Genomic DNA, 26,105 nt, shown 5'->3' on the forward strand with positions numbered 1-26,105 from the left:
TTCTCATGATGTAGTCTGCATATAAGTTAAATAAGCAAGGTGACAATATACAGCCTTGACGTACTCCTTTTCCTATTTGGAACCAGTCTGTTCCATGTCCAGTTCTAACTGTTGCTTCTTGACCTGCATACAGATTTCTCAGGAGGCAGGTCAGGTCTGGTATTCCTATCTCATGAAGAATTTTCCACAGTCTGTTGTGATCCACACCATCAAAGGCTTTGGTGTAGTCAATAAAGCAGAAGTAGATGTTTTTCTGGAATTCTCTTGCTTTTTTAATGATCCAATGGATGCTGGCAATTTGATCTCTGGTTCCTCTGCTTTTTATAAAACCAGCTTGAACATCTGGAAGTTCACGGTTCACATACTGTTGAAGCCTGGCTTGGAGAATTTTGAGCATCACTTTGCTAATGTGTGAGATGAGTGCAATTGTGCAGTAGTTTGAGCATTCTTTGGCATTGCCTTTCTTTGGGATTGGAATGAAAACTGACCTTTTCCAGTCCTGTGGCTACTGCTGAGTCTTCCGAATTTGCTGGCATATTGAGGGCAGCACTTTCACAGCATCATCTTTTAGGATTTGAAATAGCTCAACTGGAATTCCTTCATCTCTACTAGCTTTGTTTGTAGCAGTGCTTCCTAAGGCCCACTTGACTATGCATTCCAGGATGTCTGGCTCTAGGTGAGTGATCACACCATTGTGATTATCTGGGTCGTAAAGATCTTTTTTGTATAGATCTTCTGTGTATTCTTGCCACTTCTTCTTAATATTTTCTGCTTCTGTTAGGTCCATACCATTTCTGTCCTTTACTGTGCCCATCTTTGCATGAAAAGTTCCCTTGGTATCTCTAATTTTCTTGAAGAGAATCTCTAGTTTTTCCCATTTTGTTGTTTTCCTGCATTTCTTTGCATTGATCACCAAGGAAGGTTTTTTTAATCTCGCCTTGCTATTCTTTGGAACTCTGCATTCAAATGGGTGTATCTTCCTTTTCCTCCTTTGTCTTCGCTTCTCTTCTTTTCACAGCTATTTGTAAGGCCACCTCAGACAATTTTGCCTTTTTGCATTTCTTTTTCTTGGGCATGGTCTTGATCACTGCCTCCTGTACAATGTCATGAACCTCTGTCCATAGTTCTTCAGGCACTCTGTCTATCAGATCTAATCCCTTGAATCTATTTTTCACTTCCACTGTATAATCATAAGGGATTTGATTTAGGTCATACCTGGATGGTCTAGTGGTTTTCCCTACTTTCTTCAATTTAAGTTTGAATTTGGCAATAAGGAGTTCATGATCTGAGCCACAGTCAGCTCCGGGTCTTGTTTTTGCTGACTGTATAGACCTTCTCCATCTTTGGCTGCAAAGAATAGAATCAATCTGATTTCGGTGTTTACCAGCTCGTGACGTCCATGTGTAGAGTCTTCTCCTGTGTTTTTGGAAGAGGATGTTTGCTATCACCAGTGAGTTTTCTTGGCAGAACTCTATTAGCCTTTGCTAATTGTGATTTTTTCTCAGTCTTAATTGAAATGATTCTACTAATTTTAATGAAAGATAATATGCTGACGTCCGCCTAGCAGCTTTGCTGAGACTGTGTCTATATGTCAAGAATGTACTCTGACCCTCTGGCCTCTCCAACCTCACTGCTTCCTCTTTGCTCCGTGGACCTTCCTCCCTGGCTGACCTGGGCAGTTTACCGGTCCCTAAGCACTGTCACTTTGTTCCCATGTCCTGGTATTTGTTGGTGCCTCCCCCATCTCCTCCTCCTCTCAGGGAGGGCCTATCTCCTTCTAGAATCCTCCATGGACCCCCAGTTCAAAGAGACCCCCTTTGTCCTAATCCTTTTAGCACCAAATATCTTTAAGGCACTCTGGTCCTATTTAGTTTCATCATTCTACACATTTCCCGTCTCTGCCCCTGGATCATAAGCCTTATGGTTAAGGCTTATAACCCCACCCCGCAATATTCAGGACAGTGATGGCTTACAACTTTTTGCCTCCTGCCCAGCATAGCACCCCACACTCTACAGGCTCAGGAAATAGTAGTCAGGAAACTATACAAAAAGTAAATTTCAGTCCATCTTCTTCCCACATCATCATCATGTACAGATAAGAAGGCACCACCCCCGATGAGATGTGATTATGGTTTGGCCATTCTTGAGGGCAAAATCCATAGGAAGCACATCAAGGTGGAGATCCCAGAGGGAGCATCCTCCAAAGTGAGATGTGGCCCCTCCACGGGAGGGGCTCTCACCATCTCATCAGTCTGTGTTGTTTTGTATTAGGTTCCAGTACTGCCTTAGCAAATCACCACAAACTTGGTGGTTTAAAATAACAGAAATCTCTCCTCTCACATTTCTGGAGGTCAGACGTCTGAGACCAGTGTCAATGAACCAGAGTCCAAGTGCGGATGGAGGCATGCTCCCTCCAGAAGCTCTAGGACAGACCCTTCCCTGCCTCTTCCAGCTTCTGGCGGCTCCAACTTCTGACAGCACCACCTTCCCTGGCTTGTGGCAACTTCATTCTAATCTCTGCTTCCTTGGTCACACTGCTTTCTCCTCCCTTCTCAAATCTCCCTCTACCTTCATTTTATTAGGACATTTGTGACTGCGTTTAAGGCCCATCCTGGTGATCCAAAATAATCTCCCCAACTCAAGATCCTTAACTTCATCACAACTGTTGAGTTCTTTTTTGCCATCTCAGGTAACATTTACACATTAAGGGATTAGGACTGGGATATCTTTGGGGCAGCCATGATGTAACCTACCACACAGACAAAAGTAACTGGAGCCTCCAAAGGGACAGAGACTTGTCCAAGGTCACACTTCAAGGTTGTAACAGAAATTAGGCAGAGATCCAGGTCTTCTTTCTGTCGATCTTAGACTCCTCCCACTAGACCATGCTGGTTCCTGTGAAAGTAAGACAAAGATCTTAGAATAGCACTTCATACCCTGATTCCTTGTCTTCTCTCTAGAACATGTGCTACTAGAAGTCCCCCACCTGTGCACCCTGCCCCTCGCTTGAGTCCTGGTTCTGTTACTTCGAACTCACTGTACATTCGCTGGCCTGTGTGGGCAGCTACAGTGGACTCACTAAATGGCATTTTCTCCTCTCCCTTCAGGACCGCCTCTTTTTTGTCATGGAGTATGTGAATGGTGGGGACCTCATGTTCCAGATTCAGCGCTCCCGAAAATTCGATGAGCCTCGTTCCCGGTTCTATGCTGCAGAGGTTACATCAGCTCTCATGTTCCTCCACCAACATGGAGTCATCTACAGGTACCTCTCCTCACCTCCTCTCTTCCCCAAAAGCGAAAAAATAGAGAGTTCTCCGGATGCTTGAACTGACTTTGGCTTCCACCCAACTGGTCTCTTAGCAACTCGCTTTAAATTAGTTGTTTGTTTCAATTTGCTTACAGAGGGCTTTTTGGGGGGCTGTTTATCACTGTAAATGTTAATATTTGAATAGCCCCGGGAGATCTGATCCACTGTTTGTGCCAGTTTTGATTGAAGCTTAAGCAGGACATTTTAAAGGCCCAGTGCCAAGTAACCTTGGGGTGACCTTCATTTCTCTCCCCTCCCCGCCCCCCCCTGCCACCCCAACCCTCTTCCTTGAACATCAGGGCATTCTCTGTACTTCTTCCTTCTGTGCCATGAACTTCCTCCCCTTCCCAACCTCTTGCCACTTCCTGAGTTTGTTTGGCTTAGTTGTCTCCAGCAGATAGAATCAGAGAAGGAGGAGTTCCTTGGGGGGTCTCAGGGTTTATGATCTAGGAGGGAAGAGGGGAGGGGACCTAGACAGTATCTAACAGGAAGTGACTCTCTGCAGATCATCCAGTCCCTTGTTACTGCCTTGTCCCCCTTCCAAGAAAACATGGAACACACACACACACACACACACACACAAATTTTCCAGTAAGAGAGCAGTACTACTTACGCAGGCTCTTCTGTGAGGTCAGGAATTCTGGGAGGAGTAAATATTTATAATTAGCAACAAGGACACTAAAGTTCCTTCAGGCTTTTGTCAATGATTGTCAATTTCTTTACTTAGAATTTGCTTCCTCCTTTTTCCTTCAATTGGGTTGAAGAATAGCTGGCTTGATTCAACCCAAAACTAATCCCTCACCAGAACTTCACTGGCCCTGCTCCTGGGAGCAATGCCCTGACTAAAAAAAAAATGTTCTCCAAAGGGTTCTGAAACCAACCCTCAGCTTCTTTAATTCCCTCTGCTCAAAATAGTCAGTGGCTCCCTATGGCCTGCATAACAAAGCCCATACTTTCTAGCCTGCTGTTGTGGTCCTCCACGTCACACGTCCACACATTTGTTTCCTATTACTGCATAACAAATTACTACAAATGCGGTGCTTAAAGCATTGATTATTTCACAGTTCCCACAGGGCAGAAGTCTAGGCACAGCGTACCCGGGTCTCTCTGCTGTGATCAAGATGTCAGCCAGGCTGCTTTCTTGTTGAAGTTTGAGCTCCTCTTCCAGGCTCACTTGGTTATGGGCAGAATTCATTTCCTTGCAAATGGAGAATACACATGGCTTCTTCATGGTCAGCAGGAGTGAAAGCCTTTCCTGCTTTGAGTCTCTAACTTCAGGGAGTCCTGGACCCTCTTTGAAAAGGATCACTTGATTAGATTGGGCCCACCCAGGCTAATCTCCCTTTTAACTCAAAGTCAAATCATTTAGGGAGCTTAATTATGCCTGCAAATCCCTTGGCCCTTGCCCTATGATGTCTTATAATTGTGAGTGATATCACATACCTTTTCACATTGTTTTGGTTGGAGGTAAGTCACAGTTTCTCCACCATACACAAGGGGAAGGGGTTATGGGATTATACCAGAGTGCGAAACATTGGGAGTCGCCTTAGGTTATATCTACTACAGCCCAATACACCTCACTTCCCATGATCTCTTGAACTTACCAAGGTTCTTGCATGTGTGTGTGCTAAGTCATTCAATCGTGGCTGACTCTGTGCGATGCTATGGGCTACAGCCTGTCAGGCTCCTCTTTCCATGGGATTCTCCAGGCAAGAATACTTGAGTGGGTTGCCATGCCCTGCTCCAGGGGATCTTCCTGACCCAGGAATCGAACCTGAATCTCTTACATATCCTGCATTGGCAAGCAGGTTCTTTACCACTAGCACCACCTGGGAACCCAAGGTTCTTAGCTTGCCTCAAGCTCATCTGACAATTCCCTACTTTCTTGTTCTTCTGTCCTCCTCTTTCCAGCCCAGAAGCCTGATGCAATACTGCCTGCCTGCTAGAAGCCTGGTCCCACCAGCTAGAGCAAGTCTCTCCATCCACCACTTTATTTGTAATTTGGGAATGTCACACCCTCTCCCTTAGGACCATGGCAGCTTCTTTATTAACCCTTTGACCTTCTTATTTTACATCCTCTTATTATCTTGCACATAGTAGATGAACAAGAAATGACCCTTGGCCTCAGTTTAAATTCCTAATCTCTGCCTCCAAAGCAGCTTGCCGACTAGTTAGAGATACTGGCGTTAGATATGTGAAAATATCACCCATATTACAAGGCAGTGCACTCTTAGGAGCCAGTGACTAGAAGAATTGTCATTCACTGAGACATCATCCCTATCCACTCCTTATCAGAGTGGGTATAATCACCCACAGTTTACCAGCAGAGATTCAGAGATTCCCCTTAAATAGTGGGTGGGCCAAAAGGTTTGTTCTGGTTTTTCCATAACTTCTTACAGAAAAACCCGAACAAGCTTTTTGGCCAACCCAATAATTTGCCCAAGGCCGTATTCGGTAAGTGACAGACTTAGGAAGTGTAACTGATCAGCAGGCTCCTGCTGTACATCATGACACTTGTCCATAGTCTTTACTAGTCATTCCTGGTACTCCAAAACTTGACTTTTCCTTACATTTCTAGTTTCTTTTCCTTTCTGCTTGCCTAGATGAATACTTGCCTCTCACCTCACCTGTGAACACTTCTGTTCTAGACTTGTCCCCTCTTTCTCTCCTTTCTATTTCCCTGGCCATTTCTCCTTAATCTCTATATAACGTGGCCTGATCCTTCTCCCCTCCAACCCCCGTCCTCTAAATACTGTTTTTTTCCAGGGCCTTCATCCCTAAATACTCTCCCTGAGCAATTTCAGCCGTTGCCTGTCTCCAAATGACACCTGTGTGCCCGAGACTCCCATATCACTGTCTCCAGCCCCCAGTTCTCTCTAGATCCCTGCACAAGACTACTCTCTCCAGATGATCTCCAAGGCTTTCTACCTTCTTTCCCAGGTAGTTTGCAAGAGTTTACTGACCTGAGTCCTCACTGCCTCTTGCTTTTCTCCCTCCTATCTTGTCTACCTCCCTCTCCAGCACAGCCCAGTGTTCTTTCAAAGTATAGGCTGATGGTCACGTGGTGCCCTTCCTAGCATCCTTCTACCTTTACTAGATAAAGCACAGCCCCTTTTGCTGGCCATCAGAATCCATCAGCCCTGGCCCTGGTGCTGCTATGCTCGGCTGCATGACTTGGGCATGGCACAGGAGGGAGGGGCCCAGGTGGTGAGTGGGAGCTGGCACCCAGGTCTGCTCTGCTAGTGCATCTGGTTTCAGCCCGAGGAAGAGATGCTTTTTCTACCTAGAGGAGACCCCTTTTTTGTTTCTCACAAAGACACCATGCATGCTAAAAGGGCCCTGATGGTCCCCAGTGATCTTTTGATCCTCATCACTATTCCCCCAACTGTGTAGCCCACCCTCTATGCCCTCCAGATGAGACCATTCTCCCCCAAATGCCCTTCTCTTTCATTTTTCCAAGTCTTTGTCTCTACCATCCCTAGAATTCCCTTGTTCACAATCTGTATCTTGCTCAGTGAAGGGCTCCTAGGTCACATCCATGGTCTGACTGTCTAAGGGTCCCTGGTTTAAAAAAAAAATAGGTAGATTCCAACATACTAAATGAGGGGACTAGATCAGGATATAGATGGGGAAAGAATGGCCGTGAATTGATGATTGCTGAGACTGGGTGTTGGGTACACAGGGGTTCACTATTATGTCTGCTTTTGTGAATGTTTTAAATTTGCCGTAATAATCGTATTTTTTTTCCTTAAAGAATAGCAATTCCAGGGTAACATTCCTAGAGTCTTTGATTCATTAGGTCTGGTATGGGATTCAGGAATCTTTACTTTCTTAAAGAATTCCTCAGGTGACTTGGGGACCACAGGTATAGAAAAGTTCTGTTCTGCCTTCAGGACTGTGTAAGATGCCCCTGCTCTGGGAGCCTACCCTGACCATTCAGCCTGTCATGGGGATCATGCCTCCCTTGGGTGACAGCATCTCTCTGTTTCAAGCCAGTTCCCTTTGTCAGCCTTGTATTTTTACTTAAGATACCTATTCTGTGATTGAGAACTCCATGCAGGCGTGCTTATCTGGCCAGCCTAGGTTATTATGCTGCTTGTAGTAAGTGTTCACTAAATACTTGTTTTCATCTCTAATGTTCCAGAACCCTGCAGTCCAGCTGGGTTGCTATCTCATCAGTTCAGTTTAGTTCAGTCCCTCAGTCGTGTCCAACTCTTTGCAACCCCATGGACTGCAGCACACCAGGCCTCCCTGTCCATCACCAACTCCCAGAGTTTACCCAAACTCGTGTCCATTGAGTCAGTGATGCTATCCAACCATCTCATCCTCTGTTATCGCTTTCTCCTCCCACCTTCAATCTTTCCCAGCATCAGGGTCTTTTAAAATGAGTCAGCTCTTTGCATCAGGTGGCCAAAGTATTGATCTTGTCAGAAACTTATCTTTTTTACATGTTCTCTCAAATAATCAGCTTTAGGTTTTCCTGATCAGTTTCACCACATTCTTTTCTTCTACTTAATTCCTATCCCTCCTTTCTGTTTACATGTCTTCCAGTGCCTAAGACTTCACTCTGCTCTTTTTCTAATTCTTGGGGGTGGTGATTATTTTGTGTTCAGTATTTCCCAGCATCAGGGTCTTTTCAAATGAGTCAGTTCTTTGCATCAGGTGGCCAAAGTATTGGAGTTTCAGCCTCAACATCAGTCCTTCCAATGAACACCCAGGACTGATCTCCTTGAATGGACTGGTTGGATCTCCTTGCAGTCCAAGGGACTCTCAAGAGTCTTCTCCAACACCACAGTTCAAAAACATCAATTCTTCAGGGCTCAGCTTTCTTTATAGTCCAACTCTCACATCCATACATGACCACTGGAAAAACCATAGCCTTGACTAGACGGACCTTTGTTGGCAAAGTAATGTCTCTGCTTTTTAATATGCTATCTAGGTTGGTCATAACTTTCCTTCCAAGGAATAAACGTCTTTTAATTTCATGGCTGCAATCACCATCTGCTACCTCGTACCTGTGCACTTTTGAAAGTCTGCGTTGGAAGCATCTGTTGGAACACTCAGTTTTTCTTCCTTGACCCTGAATTGCCCCATTCCTGCATGTTTCTTATTTCATAGATGAATTAGGACCACGTGATCTCTCTTTCGCATGCTTCTTTATTTGAAGCTGCCAGTACAAGGGCTGTATGATACATGTGTCTGCCTGTTCGCCTGTGAAGCCCAGATGGCAACATATTTTGGTGCAAGGGTTTATCTGGGAGGTTGGCAAGACTAAATTTTGCAGGAAGAACCTCATTGCCAAAGTTGAAATAGAATTTTCCAGCCTTCCTGCTGGAAGTTATACACAAACTAATTAGTGGTTAATTGGCCAGGGTTCCGGAACTAAGGGAAGAAGTTGTTCCTCTGGCCAAGGGCTCACACTAGAAGGTGAGTCCAGGCTGACAGGCAGGCTACTTTCCTCTGGGTCTCTCTAGTCAGGTTCCCCACATGGGTGGCACAGGGCACTGTCTCTGTTTTCTCTGCTCAGCATTCCTAGGAACCCTCTGTGTGCTGAGGTGGGAGCAGGTGTTAGCTCACTGTGGGTCCACACTTCCTAACTATGCCTTTTGAACATTTCTTCTCCTCCTTTATGCCTTCACACACACCATGATAGGGAAAGTTGTGAGGGGCAGACTTTCTTCTGAAATTTGATGTAGGGAACTTTCTCCTACTGTGCACCATGCTCAGAGCTTATCTGTTTTCCTCTGAGCTGCTCAGGACAGCAGCTGAGTCTCAGGGTACTCATCTGTCCATGGGACAAGGAAGTGAGAGGATGGGATCCACCTCAGACACAGAGGGCAGTGGGGGCCCTGGGAAGAGAACCAGGGGCTTGGCAGACAGAAAGGCATCTTCTTCCACAGTCATAGTTACCACCGCAGAGGGTGGTAAAGAACATGGCTTCTGCCCCTCTGGCCAAGTGTCTTAACACTAGAAGAATGAATTCTTTCCTTTGTTTTTATAAAGCTAAATTCCCATGTTTTAAAATTACAGAAGTAATAGTCATAGGAAAAATCAAAATTTAAACAGAAAAGTAAAATCAGTTCTCTCTTCACCAACCTCATAACCATCCAGGGCAAAACAGATGAAGAGTTGCTAGAGAATCCTTTAAAAAAATCTTGAGCAAGTGATTGGATCTCTTTATGAGTGGCTTCCATGTGAGGTTCAGATAATACCTGCCTTGACTCCTCTCTAAGGTAGTTGAGTGTGGTCATGACAAGTTGAACTGTACAAATAAAAGTGAAGGATATGAAAAGAAGGGGAAATGATGAGGAATTTATGTCAGGTATCACTGATGATTAACTTTTGTCACATTGAGCACTAAAATTTGGTCTTTAACCAGCAGGAGTGGAAATTGTAAGTTATAAAGCTCTCCTGCTCCTTTAATTCTCCAAGATTGTCAATCCTCAATGAGTCATCACCATCACCCCCCAAGAGCTGATCTATGCCTGATGCCAGAACTGAGAGGCCATAGCGGACAGGAGGAGAGAAAAGGGCATTTCTGCTTTGGCCCTGTCTAGGTCACTCTACTCAAGAGGTGCTTAGAAAAGGTTTTCGTGTTGATGATGATGTTTGTAAAAGTCAGTGAAGAATTAAGAGCAGGGAACAAAGATTTAATTCAGACTTAGATAAGCCTGAGTGTGAAATGTCTAGTCCTCTCCAGGGCTGGGGGATGAAGCCCAGAAGGAGGAACTTGGGAAGGATTTCCCTAGGAAGAGCTGGAGACAGAGGTCTCTGACTATGCCCTCCAAGCCAGGCCCACCCAGGAAATGCAGACAGAGTTGTGATGCGCTCTGTAGTCTTGCCTTTCTGGTGGTCTATGGGGGAGATTGTGGGGAAAATCTCATGGGGATCTTTGTCCCCACTGAGCACTGTTCTCAGCTGTCAACATTCTCCCACCCATTGTAGAAAATGATACTTTAATGCTTTAGTGTAAAACTCCTAAGGATCTAAGGGTTGAGTATGTAATGAGATGATATCAGTTCCCATGGCAGGAATCATGGTGTGAATATTAGATCAAGGGGGACCTCAGAGGCTATCTCATCCAACTCCATTTTATAGATACAGAACTTGGAAACCGAAACCAGGCAGTAACTTACTCAAGTTTACACAGTGAGGTGTTATAAAGCTTAGATGTTATTTTAATCAGAGATATACATAAAGATTCAAGTAGTTCTACCAGGTACTTAAAGAAATGAAAATCTGTTTTCTGCCCTTCCTCTCCAACAATTTCCCCTTCCACAAAAATACCCGCTTGCAATTCTTTTAGCTTGCTGCTGCTGCTGCTGCTGCTAAGTCGCTTCAGTCGTGTCTGACTCTGTGAGACCCCATAGACGGCAGCCCACCAGGCTCCCCCGTCCCTGGGATTCTCCAGGCAAGAACACTGGAGTGGGTTGCCATTTCCTTCTCCAATGCGTGGAAGTGAAAAGTGAAAGTGAAGTCACTCAATCGTGTCTGACTCCTAGCGACCCCATGGACTGCAGCCTATCAGGCTCCTCCATCCATGGGATTTTCCAGGCAAGAGTACTGGAGTGGGGTGCCATCGCCTTCTCCGTCTTTTAGTTTATGCTTCTAGTATTTCTAAATAAAAGGGTTTTTTCCTTTCTTTTAGCTGATTGGATTCTGGTATATGCAAAGTAATTCAAAGTGACCAAATATATATATTTGGTCTTTTCCATATTCTTTTCTATCATGCTTTATTACAGGATATTAAATATACTTCCCTGTGCTTTACAGTAGGACCTTGTTGTTTATATATTTTAAATATAGTAGTTTGTATCTGCTAATCCCAAACTCCTGATTTATCCTATCTTTAACCCCTTTCCCCTTTGGTAACCATAAGTTTGTTTTCTGTCTGTGAGTCTACTTCTGTTTCGTAAATGAATTCATTAGTATCATAATTTATATTTCACATATAAGTGATGTCATATGATATTTGTCTTTCTCTGTCTGGCTTACTTCACTTAGTCTGATAATCTGTAGGCCATCCTTGAAGATTTTCTAAGGGCCAGGTCTTAGAAGACTGAGAAGGAAGGAAGAAGGAATCTCCCCAATCCCTCCCCAGCCTCTGTTTTGTATGAACATTAGCTACACTGGAAACATACTGAAAGAAGATGAGACTCTAAATATTAGACCTTCCAGTTATTAACATAGCCTTTAACCAGAGACCTTCCTCTCAGGAAACACCTACCTGTGGCCATGGCAGGAAAGGTTTCCAAGGATCAAGGCAGGCTATCATTCCCCAAACTAGACCCAAAATACATATATCCATCCAATTGCCCTATTTTTAGTTCTATACCCTGGTGCCTGCACTCTCCCTGATTCCACCCTGGTCCTTGAGACTTTCTGTTTCTCTTCTCCAGAGAGTAAGTCTCTGAGGCAGAGAAGGGGGTATGCAGAGTAAGAAGAGAATCTGAGTGTATAGTTGCTTTTTAACCAGATCTTTATCTACATCACCCTCATCTCCAGAGGTAACAGTTATTGTAAATTCCTGAGCTTTGTTAGAGCAGGAAACGGGAGATTCTACAGCATAAATTTAATTGTCCTTTACTTATCCCATTGCTGGCTCAGGATGCAGCTCTTTCTCAGGTCTCCTGAGCCATTCCCACTCAGCCCTTTGCTTTTCTGCTTCCAAAATTACATTGCTGGTCTTTCTTCTGTTGTTTCCCCATCTTTGTGTGTTTAGGCCTTTGTGTGTAATTTGGGGAAGGAGAAAAAATAATGTGTGAGCATTCAAGCTACCTATTTATCTAGAAGTGAAAAATAAGAACAGAAATAATAACTATCGCAGCAGTAGCAGCAGCAGCAGCAACAACGATAGCTGCTGCTGCTGCTGCTAAGTCGCTTCAGTCGTGTCCGACTCTGTGCGACCCCATAGACAGCAGCCCACCAGGCTTCCCCATCCCTGGAATTCTCCAGGCAAGAACACTGGAGTGGGTTGCCATTTCCTTCTCCAATGCATGAAAGTGAAAAGTGAAAGTGAAGTCGCTCAGTCGTGTCCGACTCTTAGCGACCCCATGGACTGCAGCCTACCAGTCTCCTCCGTCCATGGGATTTTCCAGGCAAGAGTACAGGAGTGGGGTGCCATTGCCTTCTCCAACAACGATAGCAAGACACTCATTTTAGGCTTCGTTACCAGCCAGACTCTATTCTGAGCACTTTGCACCCATTTACTCATTTAGTCATCACACAGTAACCCTATGTGGTAGATACAGCTGTTATTCATGGGATTCATGGCATTTCCAAAGAAGGAGATCCTGCCAGATCTCACGTTGCTGCCACCGCTGTCAGGCCACCCTGCCCCAGTGCTGCCTCGCATGGGAAGCAAAGTTGTGTGTTGGAGACAGCGCTGAGCTGCAGCCAGGGAGCTGGGGCTGGATCCCACGTATGCTGCATCTTTGTTGTGTTTTCCTGAGCAGAACACTTAAACTGTTTGAAGTGTATCTTCCTCACTGTACCATGGGAATTGGAATGAGAACTTCCCTGGACTGTTTGGAGAATTACATCAGAAAACATTTTTCGGAAGTGCTGAGCACAGTCCTTGGCACCTAGGAAGCTCTATAAATATTGGTTGGATGAAGGGCAGAGTGGAGGGTTATGGAGTCAGAGGATGTTATGGACTGAATTGTGTCCCCTCCAAATTCATGTGTTGAAGTCCTAATTCCTAGTACCTCAGAATGTGGCTGTACCTGGAGATAGGGTCTTTAAAGAGGTAAAAGGTAAAATAAGGTCATCAGGGTGACCCCTAATCCAGTATGACCAGTGTTTTAATAAGATTAGGACACAGAAATATATGGAGGGAGACCATGAAGACCCTAGGAGAAAATCCATTTATAGGCTGAAGAGAGATCTCAGAAGAAACCGATCCTCAAGCTGGGGCCTCCAGAACTGGAAGAAATATGTTTCTCTTATTCCCAACAGAGTGTGTGCTTGGCTCTGGCAGCCCTAGCAAACCAAAAAGTGAAAAGTGAAAGTGAAGTCGCTTAGTCGTGTCCGACTCTTAGCGACCCCATGGACTGCAGCCTACCAGGCTCCTCCGTCCATGGGCTCTCTACAGAGAGCCCAGGGTGCAGTCCCAGCAGTGACACCAACCGTGTAGCCCTGGGCAAATGGCTACAGTTTCCTGTAAAATGTGGAGCTCAGAAAAATGGAGCTCCTAATAAATATCAAAATAAGATGGCCAGGCTGCTGTTCTGGCATAAATTGAAAGCTTTAAATAAACTGATAGACCTAGAAAGCACTCTGTAAGTTGTTTGGGGCCCGGTGAGGCATGGGGAGCTGCCAGTATCCCGGCAGTGATAACACCCCATCATCAGGGTGGTGGACATGTGAGGCTTTGCCCCTGTGCAGAGCCCAACTAAGGGCCCAGCAGGACAGGGCTTAGGTCTCAGAGTCAGGCAGTATTTCAGGGGAGGGAGCCTTTCCTTGGCATTATTTCAGTACTACGAGCACCTAGGGACCATAGGGCAGGATGAGTGAGTGCTGAGAAACGCATGAGAAAGTGGCCAGCAGGGCTGGAACACCCGAGGTATGCCTGCATTGGAACGCTACCGAGTCTACTTTCTGTACCTCAGCCTCCTTGATGGGCTCCCTTGGCACCTACCATCTTCACAAGCTCCTACACCCACCCTCTATTCCTTACATGATCTGCTTCAGCAAAAAAGCTGACTTCAAAAATGTGCATCTTGGTAATGAGACTTATTTCATTCCTCTACCGTGTTGTATAATTGAAGGGCTTGTCCTCCTGATAAAGGAATATTAAGTATGATTGTGGAGTTTTCAGGGATAGTCACTTTTTGGTGAGTCTAGGTTTACTTAGAGACGGGACTGTCTTCACCCCGAACTCCTTTCATACAGTGTCACCTGCTGATGACCGTGTGGGGTGAAGTCGTTATGATATGATAAAGGAGAGAGGAAGAGTGAACGGAGACAGAGCTGGCTGGGACAAAAGCCAAGTTTACATTCCTCTGAGGAAGCCACGTTATTGCTGACCAGATCAGAAGTAGAATTCTGACTCCATTGACATTGGACGTTCAGAGCAAACAGGAAGTTTGGAACCAGAGGGAAATTCCTGATTAAATGTGTCTGAGTGTTTCAACATAGTGGTGTGTGAGAGAAAATGATCGGGGAGCTATCAACTACTTTTGTGTCTCTCACGATACTCACCACAGAGCTGAGGACCCAATGTAGTGGTTAAGGACTGCTGGCTCAAATTCTGTCTCCAGTGCTTATTAGATATATGATCTTAGGCAGCTAACTTCTCTAACTCTGTTTCTTCATCTGTAAAATGGAGATATTACCTCCCACAAAGAGAGACTGTGAGAATCAAATACATGTTAATAGGTGTAAAGTCATTATGATTGTGTGATTGTGTCAGTTACAGTGTAAACACTGAGTACTCACTGCTGGTATTGGCATTGTTATTCTATTTCATGAGTGGTTGAGTAGACAATTGGTAAGTTTCACCTTGTATCTTGCTAGCTGGTGAAGTGATGAAAACATCTTGCCAGGTTAGAGTCTCCCAAACAAAGGCTACTTTGAGGACCTGGGTTCTGTCTTACGAAGCACAATTCAGTATCTGTAGCTTTTATGGCCATGCAGTGGTCTATAGAATGTAGACATCCTTGAACATGTATTATCAATGTATTCAACAGTAGAACTTGAATTCTCCTAGGCTTAGTTTGATGATTTTGTTTCTTCAATGCCTTTGGCTATTGATTGCACTGCAAAAAAAAAAAAAAAAAAAGGGAATTGTTTTAGCAAACAATGGATAGTTCTGCCACGTGGTACGTAGAGTCTATGCAGACATTTGAGTGGATCCCAAGGTCTCAGTGGGCCCTGGATGAGTCCAAGATGACTCAAGCTGGTTGGGGGGGATGGGGTGTCTCTTCAGCCCTCGAAAGCATTAGGGGCCACATTTAATTAGCTTTGCTTCTCATTTTGGTTGTGTGATAACAGGCTGATGGATTAATCCTGGTGGTTGTTGCCATCTTCTCTCTCCTTGCTTCTGGTTCTCTTCCCCCACCATTCCTGCACATTAATTGTCATAAAGCGGAGTTGGGGCATTTTCTTGCTCAGAAGTCTGCAGTGACTCCGTGTTATCTCAGGATAATGCCCAGACACTTCTGCCTCTTACCTGAAGCCATCCCCAAGCTGACCCTTTCGCTAGCTCATTCTCCAGGCTTTGCACACAGTTCTGTTCCTACCTACCCTGCCTTCCCAAGTTCTTCTACCACCAGACTCCCCTGTGGAGCTCTGCTTTTACCTGGCAGGTGTCCTCACCAACACAGCCACACATACTGTGCATTTATCACCCAGATCCCAAACATTGACTCCTGTCTTTACCTAGGAATACCGTCACTTTTCCTAGAATACCAGATTTTCTTCTTCACTTTTTCTTTTTTTCTCTTTCCCATCCTTTAAGATTCAGCTTCAGTTTATTTTCCCCTGGCCCCTTCAAGCAAAGTTAGTCCTTTCTTCCTCTCATTAACACTGCATCTGTTCCATTATATTCTAGTTTTTCTCACATTGTACTGAAACTATTTCTTGATTGAATGATCTTATAGAGTTTCTGCAGGTTATGCTGAACTTATGATTTAGCCCAATTGCCCGTGAGTTCATGGCTCAACCCATTCAAATGTATCGAGCAAGACACCTCCAGGGAGGTAGGGCGACTTTCTAAATATATTTGGTCACAGGGATGCAAAACTTTCTAACAGACTTCTTGCTAGACCCACATTTCCCTGGGTTTCCTTTCTGTGTGCACTACCCCATTCCATGGTCTTTTTGTTTTTCACAATGTCTGGTCAGTGAAGTGCTACAGTAGAAAGAACCTGAGGCCAGGAATTGGGCCAGAACTCTAATAAAGCTTTGCCTCAGTTGAGTGACCTCAGGCAAATTATTGCTTCTCTCTGGACCTCAGCTCCCTACACAGTGGCTGCTTTGGAGGGTCTTGCTCTGTGCGCCTAGATCCTAAGGTTGTTGTTCTGGGAATTCCAACAGATTCTGAAAAAAAATCTCTAAAAATGGCATCTACAGATACCTCAGTGAGTCTCCAGAGGTAACTGAATTTAAGTAGCAAGAGTGTCTGGCGCCTGCCGGAGAGGTTAGAGGTCCTAGAACATGAGACTTCATACCCACGTACTCCTGTGCTTTGCACTCTGAGTATCAGATGACAATCTGTGGATCTGCCCTCTAATGTATCCATAGTCCCCCCCTCTTAAAACAAGTAGCTCCAGAGGCCATAACCACTATATGAGTAGGAGTTCAGTCTGAGAATCAGGGCTGCTTGCTTAGAAAGTCACGGTCATATTAGGGTTGAACATTTCACACCCCATGACTCCAAACCCTCTCTGAAATGGGGCATCTCTCAGATGAAATGTACTCCATTGTTAGAATTCTGCTGATGCAAAAGCATTCTTCCAAAAGGGATTTTGGTTTGAGTTTGTACCTTTTCTGGAAGAGCACAGCTCTGTTGTTAAGAGAGCTGTGTCCTACTCATTTATTCAGTCAACAATGATTGTGAAGCCTCCTTAGTGTATCAGGAGTTGTATTGGTGTATTCATACAGATACCATCAAAAGAGAAAGACACACGTTCTCTGCCCTCCTAGCCCTTAAGTTTGGGTGGGGATGCCAGACAATAAAATGGACAATAACAATTTAAAAAATCTGATGAGGATGGTGATCTGGAGAGGATAGGGTGCCAGAAACTACATGGCAGAGATAGCTTGGCTGGATGAAGAAAACCAAGGAAGGTTTTCTGGGGGTAGTGATCTCTTCCAGGAGGGCCCCTGTAGAGTCAGTAGGAGTTGGCCAGAGTAAGAGGTCATAGGCGAGTGGACCACAGAGTGGGAACAGGATGTATGAAGGCTTGGGTGGGCAGGGCACCAGAAGGGTGTCTGTGGGTCTAAAGATTTTCTACAGGCCTGCTTCTCAAAACACAAAGGGAATCTTGGTGAGCAATGAGACCTGAGGGCAGGGCATGGACCCAGCCCATACTGAGGGGCATAGAATGACTGAAGTCACATGAATTCACACTGATGTACTGTTTGGTTGTATTATATGTGGGAATTACGGAAGAGGAGCTGACTATACAATAGAATTTCAGAGGTGTGAGTAAACTTGAAGGTCAGCTACTCCAGCTCCATCTTTTATAGGTGAATAAACTGAAAGTCAGGGATGTGGTGTGACTTGTCCAAAGTCATTCAATCTCTTGGTAATGTAGGAAGAACCATGAGTGGGAACTCTGGTGTTTTTTGATAGTATGGGCTGATAAACTGACTCCAAATAAACAAGCAGAAACATCTGATTTGCAGTTGATTTCCATAGTGTAAATATTCCCTCTGGGGTGGGGTGGATTTCAAACTACCCACATTTCACAATCAGCTCACAAAGCTCTTGAAAATTTAGCAATCTGATTTGTGAGCTGGCACCAAAGGGGAAAGGGGCTTCCCTGGGGGCTCAGCAGTAAAGAATCTGCCTGCCAATGCAGGAGACTCAGGTTCAATCTCTGGGTCTGAAAGATCCCCTGGAGAAGGAAATGGCAACTCACTCCAGTATTCTTGCCTAGAAAACTCCATGGACAGAGGAGCCTGGTGGGGTACAGTACAGGGGGTCCCAAAGAGTCGGACAAGACTTAGTGACTAAACCACCAAAGAGCGAGAGCTATGAGCATCTCTTCCCAACTAACTCCATGGTCAGTAACATTTTATTCTTAGGTTGATATCACCCATGGTGGGAGTATTTGTACCATGGAAATCATCAAATGCTACAGATCAAAAGCTTATTTCCTCTAGAGAACTGTTTCTACATATTTATCAGTACCCTGCTATAAAATGAAATCTATAGATTAAGTTGGACAGCACTGTTCAAGTCAACTATATCCTTGTTGGTTTTCTGTCTGCTTGATCTGTCACTAAAAGAAGGTATTTGTGCATTTCTCCTTTCAGTTCAATCTTTTTTCTAACAGTTTTGTTGCAATTTAATTTACATACCATACAGTTCACCCACTGAAAGTATACAAATAAGTTTTTAATATATTCCCACAGTTGTGCAACTCTCACCAAAGTATTTTCATTCCTCCAAAAAGAAGCTCCATGTTTTTTACCCATCATCCCCCAGTCCTCCCCTATCCTCTCCCCCAGCCCTAGGCAGTCTACTTTCTCTGAAGATTTTCCTGCTCTGGACATTACATATACATGGAATCATACAGTATGCAGTGTTTTGTAACTGGCCTTTTATATATATATAGCATGTTTTCAAGGTTTATCCATATTGTAGCATGTATCAGTCCTTCATTCCTTTTTATGGCTGAATAAGAGGAACTAAAAAGCCTCTTGATGAAAGTGAAAGAGAAGAGTGAAAAAGTTGGCTTAAAGCTCAACAGCCAGAAAACGAAGATCATGGCATCCGGTCCCATCACTTCATGGGAAATAGATGGGGAAACAGTGGAAACAATGTCAGGCTTTATTTTGGGGGGCTCCAAAATCACTGCATATGATGACCGCAGCCATGAAATTAAAAGACGCTTGCTCCTTGGAAGGAAAGTTATGACCAACCTAGATAGCATATTCAAAAGCAGAGACATTACTTTGCCAACAAAGGTCCGTCTAGTCAAGGCTATGATTTTTCCAGTGGTCATGTATGGATGTGAGAGTTGGACTGTGAAGAAAGCTGAGCGCCGAAGAATTGATGCTTTTGAACTGTGGTGTTGGAGAAGACTCTTGAGAGTCCCTTGGACTGCAAGGAGATCCAACCAGTCCATTCTGAAGGAGATAGGCCCTGGGTGCTCTTTGGAAGGAATGATTCTAAAGCTGAAACTCCAGTACTTTGGCCACCAGATGTGAAGAGTTGACTCGTTGGAAAAGACTCTGATGCTGGGAGGGATTGGGGGCAGGAGGAGAAGGGGACAACAGAGGATGAGATGGCTGGATGGCATCACTGACTCGATGGACATGAGTCTGAGTGAACTCCGGGAGTTGGTGATGGACGGGGAGGCCTGGCGTGCTGCGATTCATGGGGTCGCAAAGAGTCAGACACGACTGAGCAACTGAACTGAACTGAATGTTATGTTGTATTGGTATACCACATTTTGTTTATTCATTTATCAATTGGTGGGCCCTTGGGTTGTCCACCTGCTGCTATTAATACTGCTATCCAAGTCATTGAGTGGACATATGTTTCCATTTACCTAACCTAGGAATAGAATTGCTGGGTCAAATGGTTTAAGTTTTTGAAGAACTGTCAAACTGTTTTCCAAAGTGTCTGCGCCATTTTGCATTCCCACCAGCAACAAGTGAAGGTTCTAGTTTCTTCCCATCCTCACCAACATTTACCATTGTCTCTCTTTTTTGATGATATATCCCACTGGGTGTGGTGTATATCTAATTGTGGTTCTGAGTTCTATCAGTTTTTACCTCTATCTATTTAGATATTCTGTTGTTCAGTACATTCATGTTTAGGATCTTTAGGTCATCTTGAAGAATTGATGCCATCATTATATAATGTACCTTATTCCTGATAATTTCTCATATTGTGAAGTCTGCTTTGTCTGAAATCAATATAGATAGCTCAGCTTTCTTATGATTAATGTTAGCATGGTATTGCTTTCTCCATCCTTTCACTTTTAATCTATCTGGATCTTTATTATTTAATGCGTGTTTCTTTTTTTTTTTAATTTAATTTTATTTTTTAAACTTTACATAATTGTATTAGTTTTGCCAAATATCAAAATGAATCCGCCACAGGTATACATGTGTTCTTATAGACAACATATAGTTGGGTCCTGTTTGTTGTTTCTCAATCCACTCTGACAATCTGTCTTTTAATTGATGTATTTAGACCATTCACACATGAAGTGATTATTGATAGAGTAGGATTGATATCTATCATTTTTAATGATTTTTTATTACATTTGTTTTTTGTTTCCCCTTGCCCCTGCTATTGCTTTTTTTTAATTAAAAAGAAAAATTGCCAATTGTAAGATGCACCTTAAATTCAAAATTATTAAAATGTAAAAAAAAAAGTGTGTTCTAGAATTTATGAGCCATAGTCATAGTACTGCTCCCCCCATAAGGAGGTTGTGGGGCTTAAATAGGGCTGTGCATCAAAGTACTTAGTGCAGTGTTTGGTACGGCAGTGGGCAGTGACTATTAACCATTATCATAATTACTGTATTAGTCCTATCCAGTTACTCTATGGATCTTAAAGCTGACCTGAACACCCCAGTTCTATCACTGCATCACAGTTGAGAATAACTACCCTAAATATGTAAGCATATGGTCCTGGATTGAGTTTTTTTGTGGCCACTTACTGTAAATATGTTCTCTTGGCCTGTTTGTTCTGTAGTCCATATTTAAATACAAAACTCTGAGATTGGATAGTGCTGTATTTGAATCCTAGATTCATCGCTTACAGAGAAATGACCTTGAGAAATTTATTCACCTCTCTCAGTCTCAGTTTCCTTATGTGTGAAATGTTTATATCAATACCTTCCTTGCAGAATGTGGTTAGGACATAGCAAGTGCCCAAATCATAGCTATTATTTTTATCAGTTGTCATCCTATCAATTTCTCTAAATTAGAGCTTACTGTGCCTCAGTATCCCTTTCTGAGCTGAAAACTCTAGGCAGGACCTGATGGGTACAGAGAATTTAAACATTAGCAGGGGAAATGCCCTGAACCATAGGGACCAATCTCTCCAGGTAGATTTGGCAGTGAGGAAAGGGGCTACTTCCTAACATTTATCACATGCAGGGTGCCCTCTTAGCCCTGGAGAGGGTCTGCTCTAGGGCTAAAAGAGATCCCAATTGATCCAGGCAGCAGGGGCCACATGAGGGCAGCCATCCTTCTCACATTCATCATAAAGCAGTGACTCCTGATAAAACACCAGCTGCATATTCATTGTGTGTTCTGTTGTGGGGGCCCTAGATAGGTGGTTGTGCTTAAACTCTGCAGCTTTCTCCTCAGCAATATTCTGCTGCTGCTGCTGCTAAGTCACTTCAGTCGTGTCTGACTTGCGACCGCAGAGACGGCAGCCTACCAGGCTCTGCCGTCCCTGGGATTCTCCAGGCAAGAACACTGGAGTGGGTTGCCATTTCCTTCTCCAATGCATGCAAGTGAAAAGTGAAAGGGAAGTCCCTCAGTCGTGTCCGACTCTTAGCGACCCCATGGACTGCAGCCCACCAGACTTCTCCATTCATGGGATTTTCTAGGCAAGAGCACTGGAGTGGGGTGCCATTGCCTTCTCCCGGCAATATTCTAGATAATGCTAATTATTCATTTTCCTTTACTTCCTTATTCATTTGTCTCCTGTATTTTTGTTTCCTGAATCCACAGTTCGGGTTTAATGGGAATGAATTGCCGCCTTACCCTTCACTCCTCAGTTCAATTCAGTTCAGTCGCTCAGTCGTGTCTGATTTTTTGCAGCTCCATGGACTGCAGCACACCAGGCCTCCCTGTCCATCACCAACTCCTGGAGTTCACTCAGACTCATGTCCATTGAGTCGGTGATGCCATCCAACCATCTCATCCTCCGTCATCCCCTTCTCATCCTGCCTTCAGTCTTTCCCAGCATCAGGGTCTTTTCCAATGGGTTGGTTCTTCACATCAGGTGGCCAAAGTACTGGCACTTCAGCACCAGTCCTTCCAATGAATGTTCAGGACTGATTTCCTTTAGGATTAACTGGTCTGATCTCCTTGCAGTCCAAGGGACTCTCGAGAGTCTTCTCCAACACCACAGTTCAAAAGCATCAATTCTGCGCTCAGCCTTCTTTATGGTCCAACTCTCACATCCATACATGACTCCTGGAAAAATCATAGCTTTGAGTAGACAGACCTTTTACATCTTTAGAGTCTGAATAACACCAGGCTGGGCCTTTGGACCCAGATGAGCAGGGGACATCCATTGACAGAAGAATCCTACAGTGCTCGGCTCTGTTTCATGGTGGTGGAGAATATGTCAGCATTGAACTAAACATGAGAAGAGCTAGGTCTGCCTAGAGGAAATTTCTCTGTCAGTATAGTTTTATCTGGTTGGGGACTTTTGTTCATGACTTTTCTGAGTCAAGGCTGCAACCTTTCCAGAGGCTGGGCATCACCTGGCCAATACAGCTGGAAACAGCAGTGCCCTTCTAGAGTTATGATTTCTAGAAAAATCTAAAATTCTTAACCTCGAGAGAGGTTAAGCTGTACTTAACAGCTTAAGTTATCTACTTTGCTGTACTTTATGATTCAGTGGGAATTTTGTGATATACTGACATGAATTAAAAAAAGGGGGGGGGGGGATTAGAGCAATTATCTGAATCATCCAAACCAAGAAAGGGCAGGATTTGGAGAAAAAGGATTTCAGGCCTCAGTAATATATATTTGGGTATCCCTTTTCGCAAGAGATAGAAGATCCCAGGAAATCCTGTCCTGTTGCCAGGGGCTGCTGAGGAGAGGCAGGGGCAGTTCCACAAAGTTTCCAACATTTCGTGAGTTTGCCTCCATATGAATGGTACCCCTGGAGTGCCATTTCTCCATCCTATGTCCCTCCTGGACCACAGTGGAAATGAAGCATCAGTCTAAGCCCTGGAAAGGGTCAGGGGAACTTATTTCACAAGTTATCCACTACCCAAAGCAGAACAAAGTTTTCAGCCAGTCACCTTGGACTTTGCAAGCTTCCACAAATAGGACCTGTTCCCAGACTCTGCTTTCCATCTTTCCCTGGTTCCTGTGAGATAGTGGAAGTATGTCCTATTGGTGAGAGTCTGAAAACCTAACTTATTTTTTGCACAAAAAAATCCACATCTCATTAGACCCCCAAGCCCCAGTGAAAAATGTCCACCCAGTGTGTCTTATCCAGAAACCTGAGCCACTGAGCACATGGCTAGAAGAATAAACCAAGGGGTATAAGGAATCCCGAAGCCCCACTTTGCTACAGATGTCATGGAATTCTCCAGTGGGGACCTTTTATTGTCAAAGGTGCATTGGTGTGCATACAGCAGGGTACCAGCCATCAGAGATACACCTTTGCCTGCAGGAGGCCAGAGTTAGGAGCTGTCTGTATGTGCATCAGCGCTGGTTTCATAGCTCCTGAGTTCTATCTGTGTGCTTGCCTGAATTATAAATCAGTGTTTTGGGTGGAAGCAAGATGCAGAGCTGTATTTAGATCCCACTTAGAATCAGACACAGGCTCCTTTGCCCCTCTGTAATTACCACCTCATTAGAGACTATACCCTAGGGAATGCAGCTTAGAGCTTTCCCATGATTTGCCTTCTTTTCTTTTATCTTTGTGTATATTGTTGTTCAGTCACCCAGTCATGTCGGACTCTTTGCAAGCCAGTGGACTGCAGTGTGTCAGGCCTCCCTGTCCCTCACTGTCTCCCAAAGTTTGCCCAAGGTCATGTCCATTGCATCAGTGATGTCACCCAGCCATCTTTGTGTATAAGTCTCTATTTTTGTTTTGTTTTTCATTATAAGACTAAAAATTTCTCACAATGAGGAACCAAAGGCCTAAAGTTACAGAAAGAAAAAACTTGCTTTATAATATTACAGGGCCAGGAAGATTAGGGTAAGATTTCCCAAAGGTGAATGAGTATTTATTTGTACAGTGGCTTATGGGATTTCAGACTGTGGCTAAGGAGGTAGAGCTTGCTCAGTCTAGAAAGGTTTCACTTTTGTTCGTATGTCTCCAAATTTAAATTGTTAGCAGTTGGAGGTCTGGGAACATGACCTTTCCTCCTTTTGGGTCCTCCAAGCTGCCCAGAAAGAGCTGTGTATGAGGTAAGCCAGTTTAAGAAGGTTATCTCTGTTCTGCAGATGGGCACGTTCCTGCACATAGAGATTGTCAAATGAGAGGTGCCTTTTAGAACTTCTCAGAGAACTGTGTGCCCACATGGATATGAATTGTAACCACAACCCACAGGAGAAGTCTCGAATCCTAATCTAAAACATCCAGAGTAATAAGCAATTCAGTAACTGTTGCCTGGACGCTTTCATCCTAGTTTCAAATAAAATAAGATGATGATGAAAACTGTGAGACCAGACTGGTGAGCTGTTGGTGACCCAGTACTGTTGACACCTTGGAACAATTATGAAATAAGAAAGTTGGGATATTCTGATGGTATTCTCCCCACCCGCATCTGCTCTTAGCAGAAGCCAATGGAAGAAAACAAAAACAGTCATTCAAACAGATACACGCACCCCAGGTTTCATAGCAGCATTATTTTCCATAGAACTTCCAGATGTTCAAGTTGGTTTTAGAAAAGGCAGAGGAACCAGAGATCAAATTGCCAACATCCGCTGGATCATCAAAAAAAGCAAGAGAGTTCCAGAAAAACATCTATTTCTGCTTTATTGACTATGCCAAAGCCTTTGACTGTGTGGATCACAATAAACTGTGGAAAATTCTGAAAGAGATGGGAATACCAGACCACCTGACCTGCCTCTTGAGAAACCTATATGCAGGTCAGGAAGCAACAGTTAGAACTGGACATGAAACAACAGACTGGTTCCAAATAGGAAAAGGAGTACGTCAAGGCTATATATTGTCACCCTGCTTGTTTAACCTATATGCAGAGTACATCATGAGAAACGCTGGGCTGGAAGAAGCACATGCTGGAATCAAGATTGCCAGGAGAAATATCAATAACCTCAGATATGCAGATGACACCACCCTTATGGCAGAAAGTGAAGGAGCGTCTTGATGAAAATGAAAGAGGAGAGTGAAAAAATTAGCTTAAAGCTCAACATTCAGAAAACGAAGATCATGGCATCTGGTCCCATCACTTCATGGCAAACAGATGGGGAAACAGTGGAAACAGTGTCAGACTTTATTTTGGGGGCTCCAAAATCACTGCAGATGGTGATTGCAGCCATGAAATTAAACGACACTTACTCCTTGGAAGGAAAGTTATGACCAACCTAGATAGCATATTCAAAAGCAGAGACATAACTTTGCCAACAAAGGTCCATCTAGTCGAGGTTATGGTTTTTCCAGTAGTCATGTATGGATGTGAGAGTTGGACCGTGAAGAAAGCTGAGCGCCGAAGAATTGATGCTTTTGAACTATGGTGTTGAAGAAGACTCTTGAGAGTTCCTTGGACTGCAAGGAGATCCAACCAGTCCATCCTAAAGGAGATCAGTCCTGGGTGTTCATTGGAAGGACTAATGCTGAAGCTGAAACTCCAATACTTTGGCCACCTCATGCAAAGAGTTGACTCATTGGAAAAGACCCTGATGCTGGGAGGGATTGGGGGCAGGAGGAGAAGGGGACGACGGAGGATGAGATGGCTGGATGGCATCACCAACTCGATGGACATGAGTTTGGGTAGACTCTGGGAGTTGGTGATGGACAGGGAGGCCTGGCGTGCTGTGATTTATGGGATCGCAAAGAGTCGGACAAGACTGAGCGACTGAACTGAACTGAACTGAAAATATGGAAGCAACCTAAGTGTCCATTGACAGAGCATGGATAAAGAAGATGTGGTATATATATACAATGGAATACTACTCTATTTTCGCTATAGAAAATACTGAAATTTTGCCATTGGCAACAACGTGGGTGAACCTGGAGAGTATTATGCTTAGTGAAATAAGTCAGACAGGGAAAGACATACTGTGTGTTACCACTTGTATGTAGAATCTAAAAAGTAAATGAGTATATATAACAAAAAAGAAGTCAAGTAAACCATTTTACTGATGATCTGTGCTAATAATAATGACCCTAACCCACAGCCTTCACGTGCCTACCAGCCAGGTTTATGGTCCATATGTTTGTCCC

At 44.1% G+C, this 26,105-nt stretch overlaps 1 protein-coding gene across 6 annotated transcripts in view; it reads left to right on the plus strand.

The window, feature by feature from the left end:
* Positions 1-26,105, plus strand: part of PRKCE (protein kinase C epsilon) — a 546,248-nt gene that overhangs the window by 452,750 nt on the left and 67,393 nt on the right. For all 6 annotated transcript variants that reach the window (XM_055539989.1, XM_055539990.1, XM_055539991.1 and 3 more), the window contains one exon: positions 3,108-3,262. In XM_055539989.1, the coding sequence (XP_055395964.1) occupies positions 3,108-3,262 (155 nt within the window). The remainder of the gene's footprint in view (positions 1-3,107; positions 3,263-26,105) is intronic.

This window comes from Bubalus kerabau, chromosome 11, assembly GCF_029407905.1.
Source record: "Bubalus kerabau isolate K-KA32 ecotype Philippines breed swamp buffalo chromosome 11, PCC_UOA_SB_1v2, whole genome shotgun sequence".
In the NCBI taxonomy this organism is placed as follows: Eukaryota; Metazoa; Chordata; class Mammalia; order Artiodactyla; family Bovidae; genus Bubalus; species Bubalus kerabau.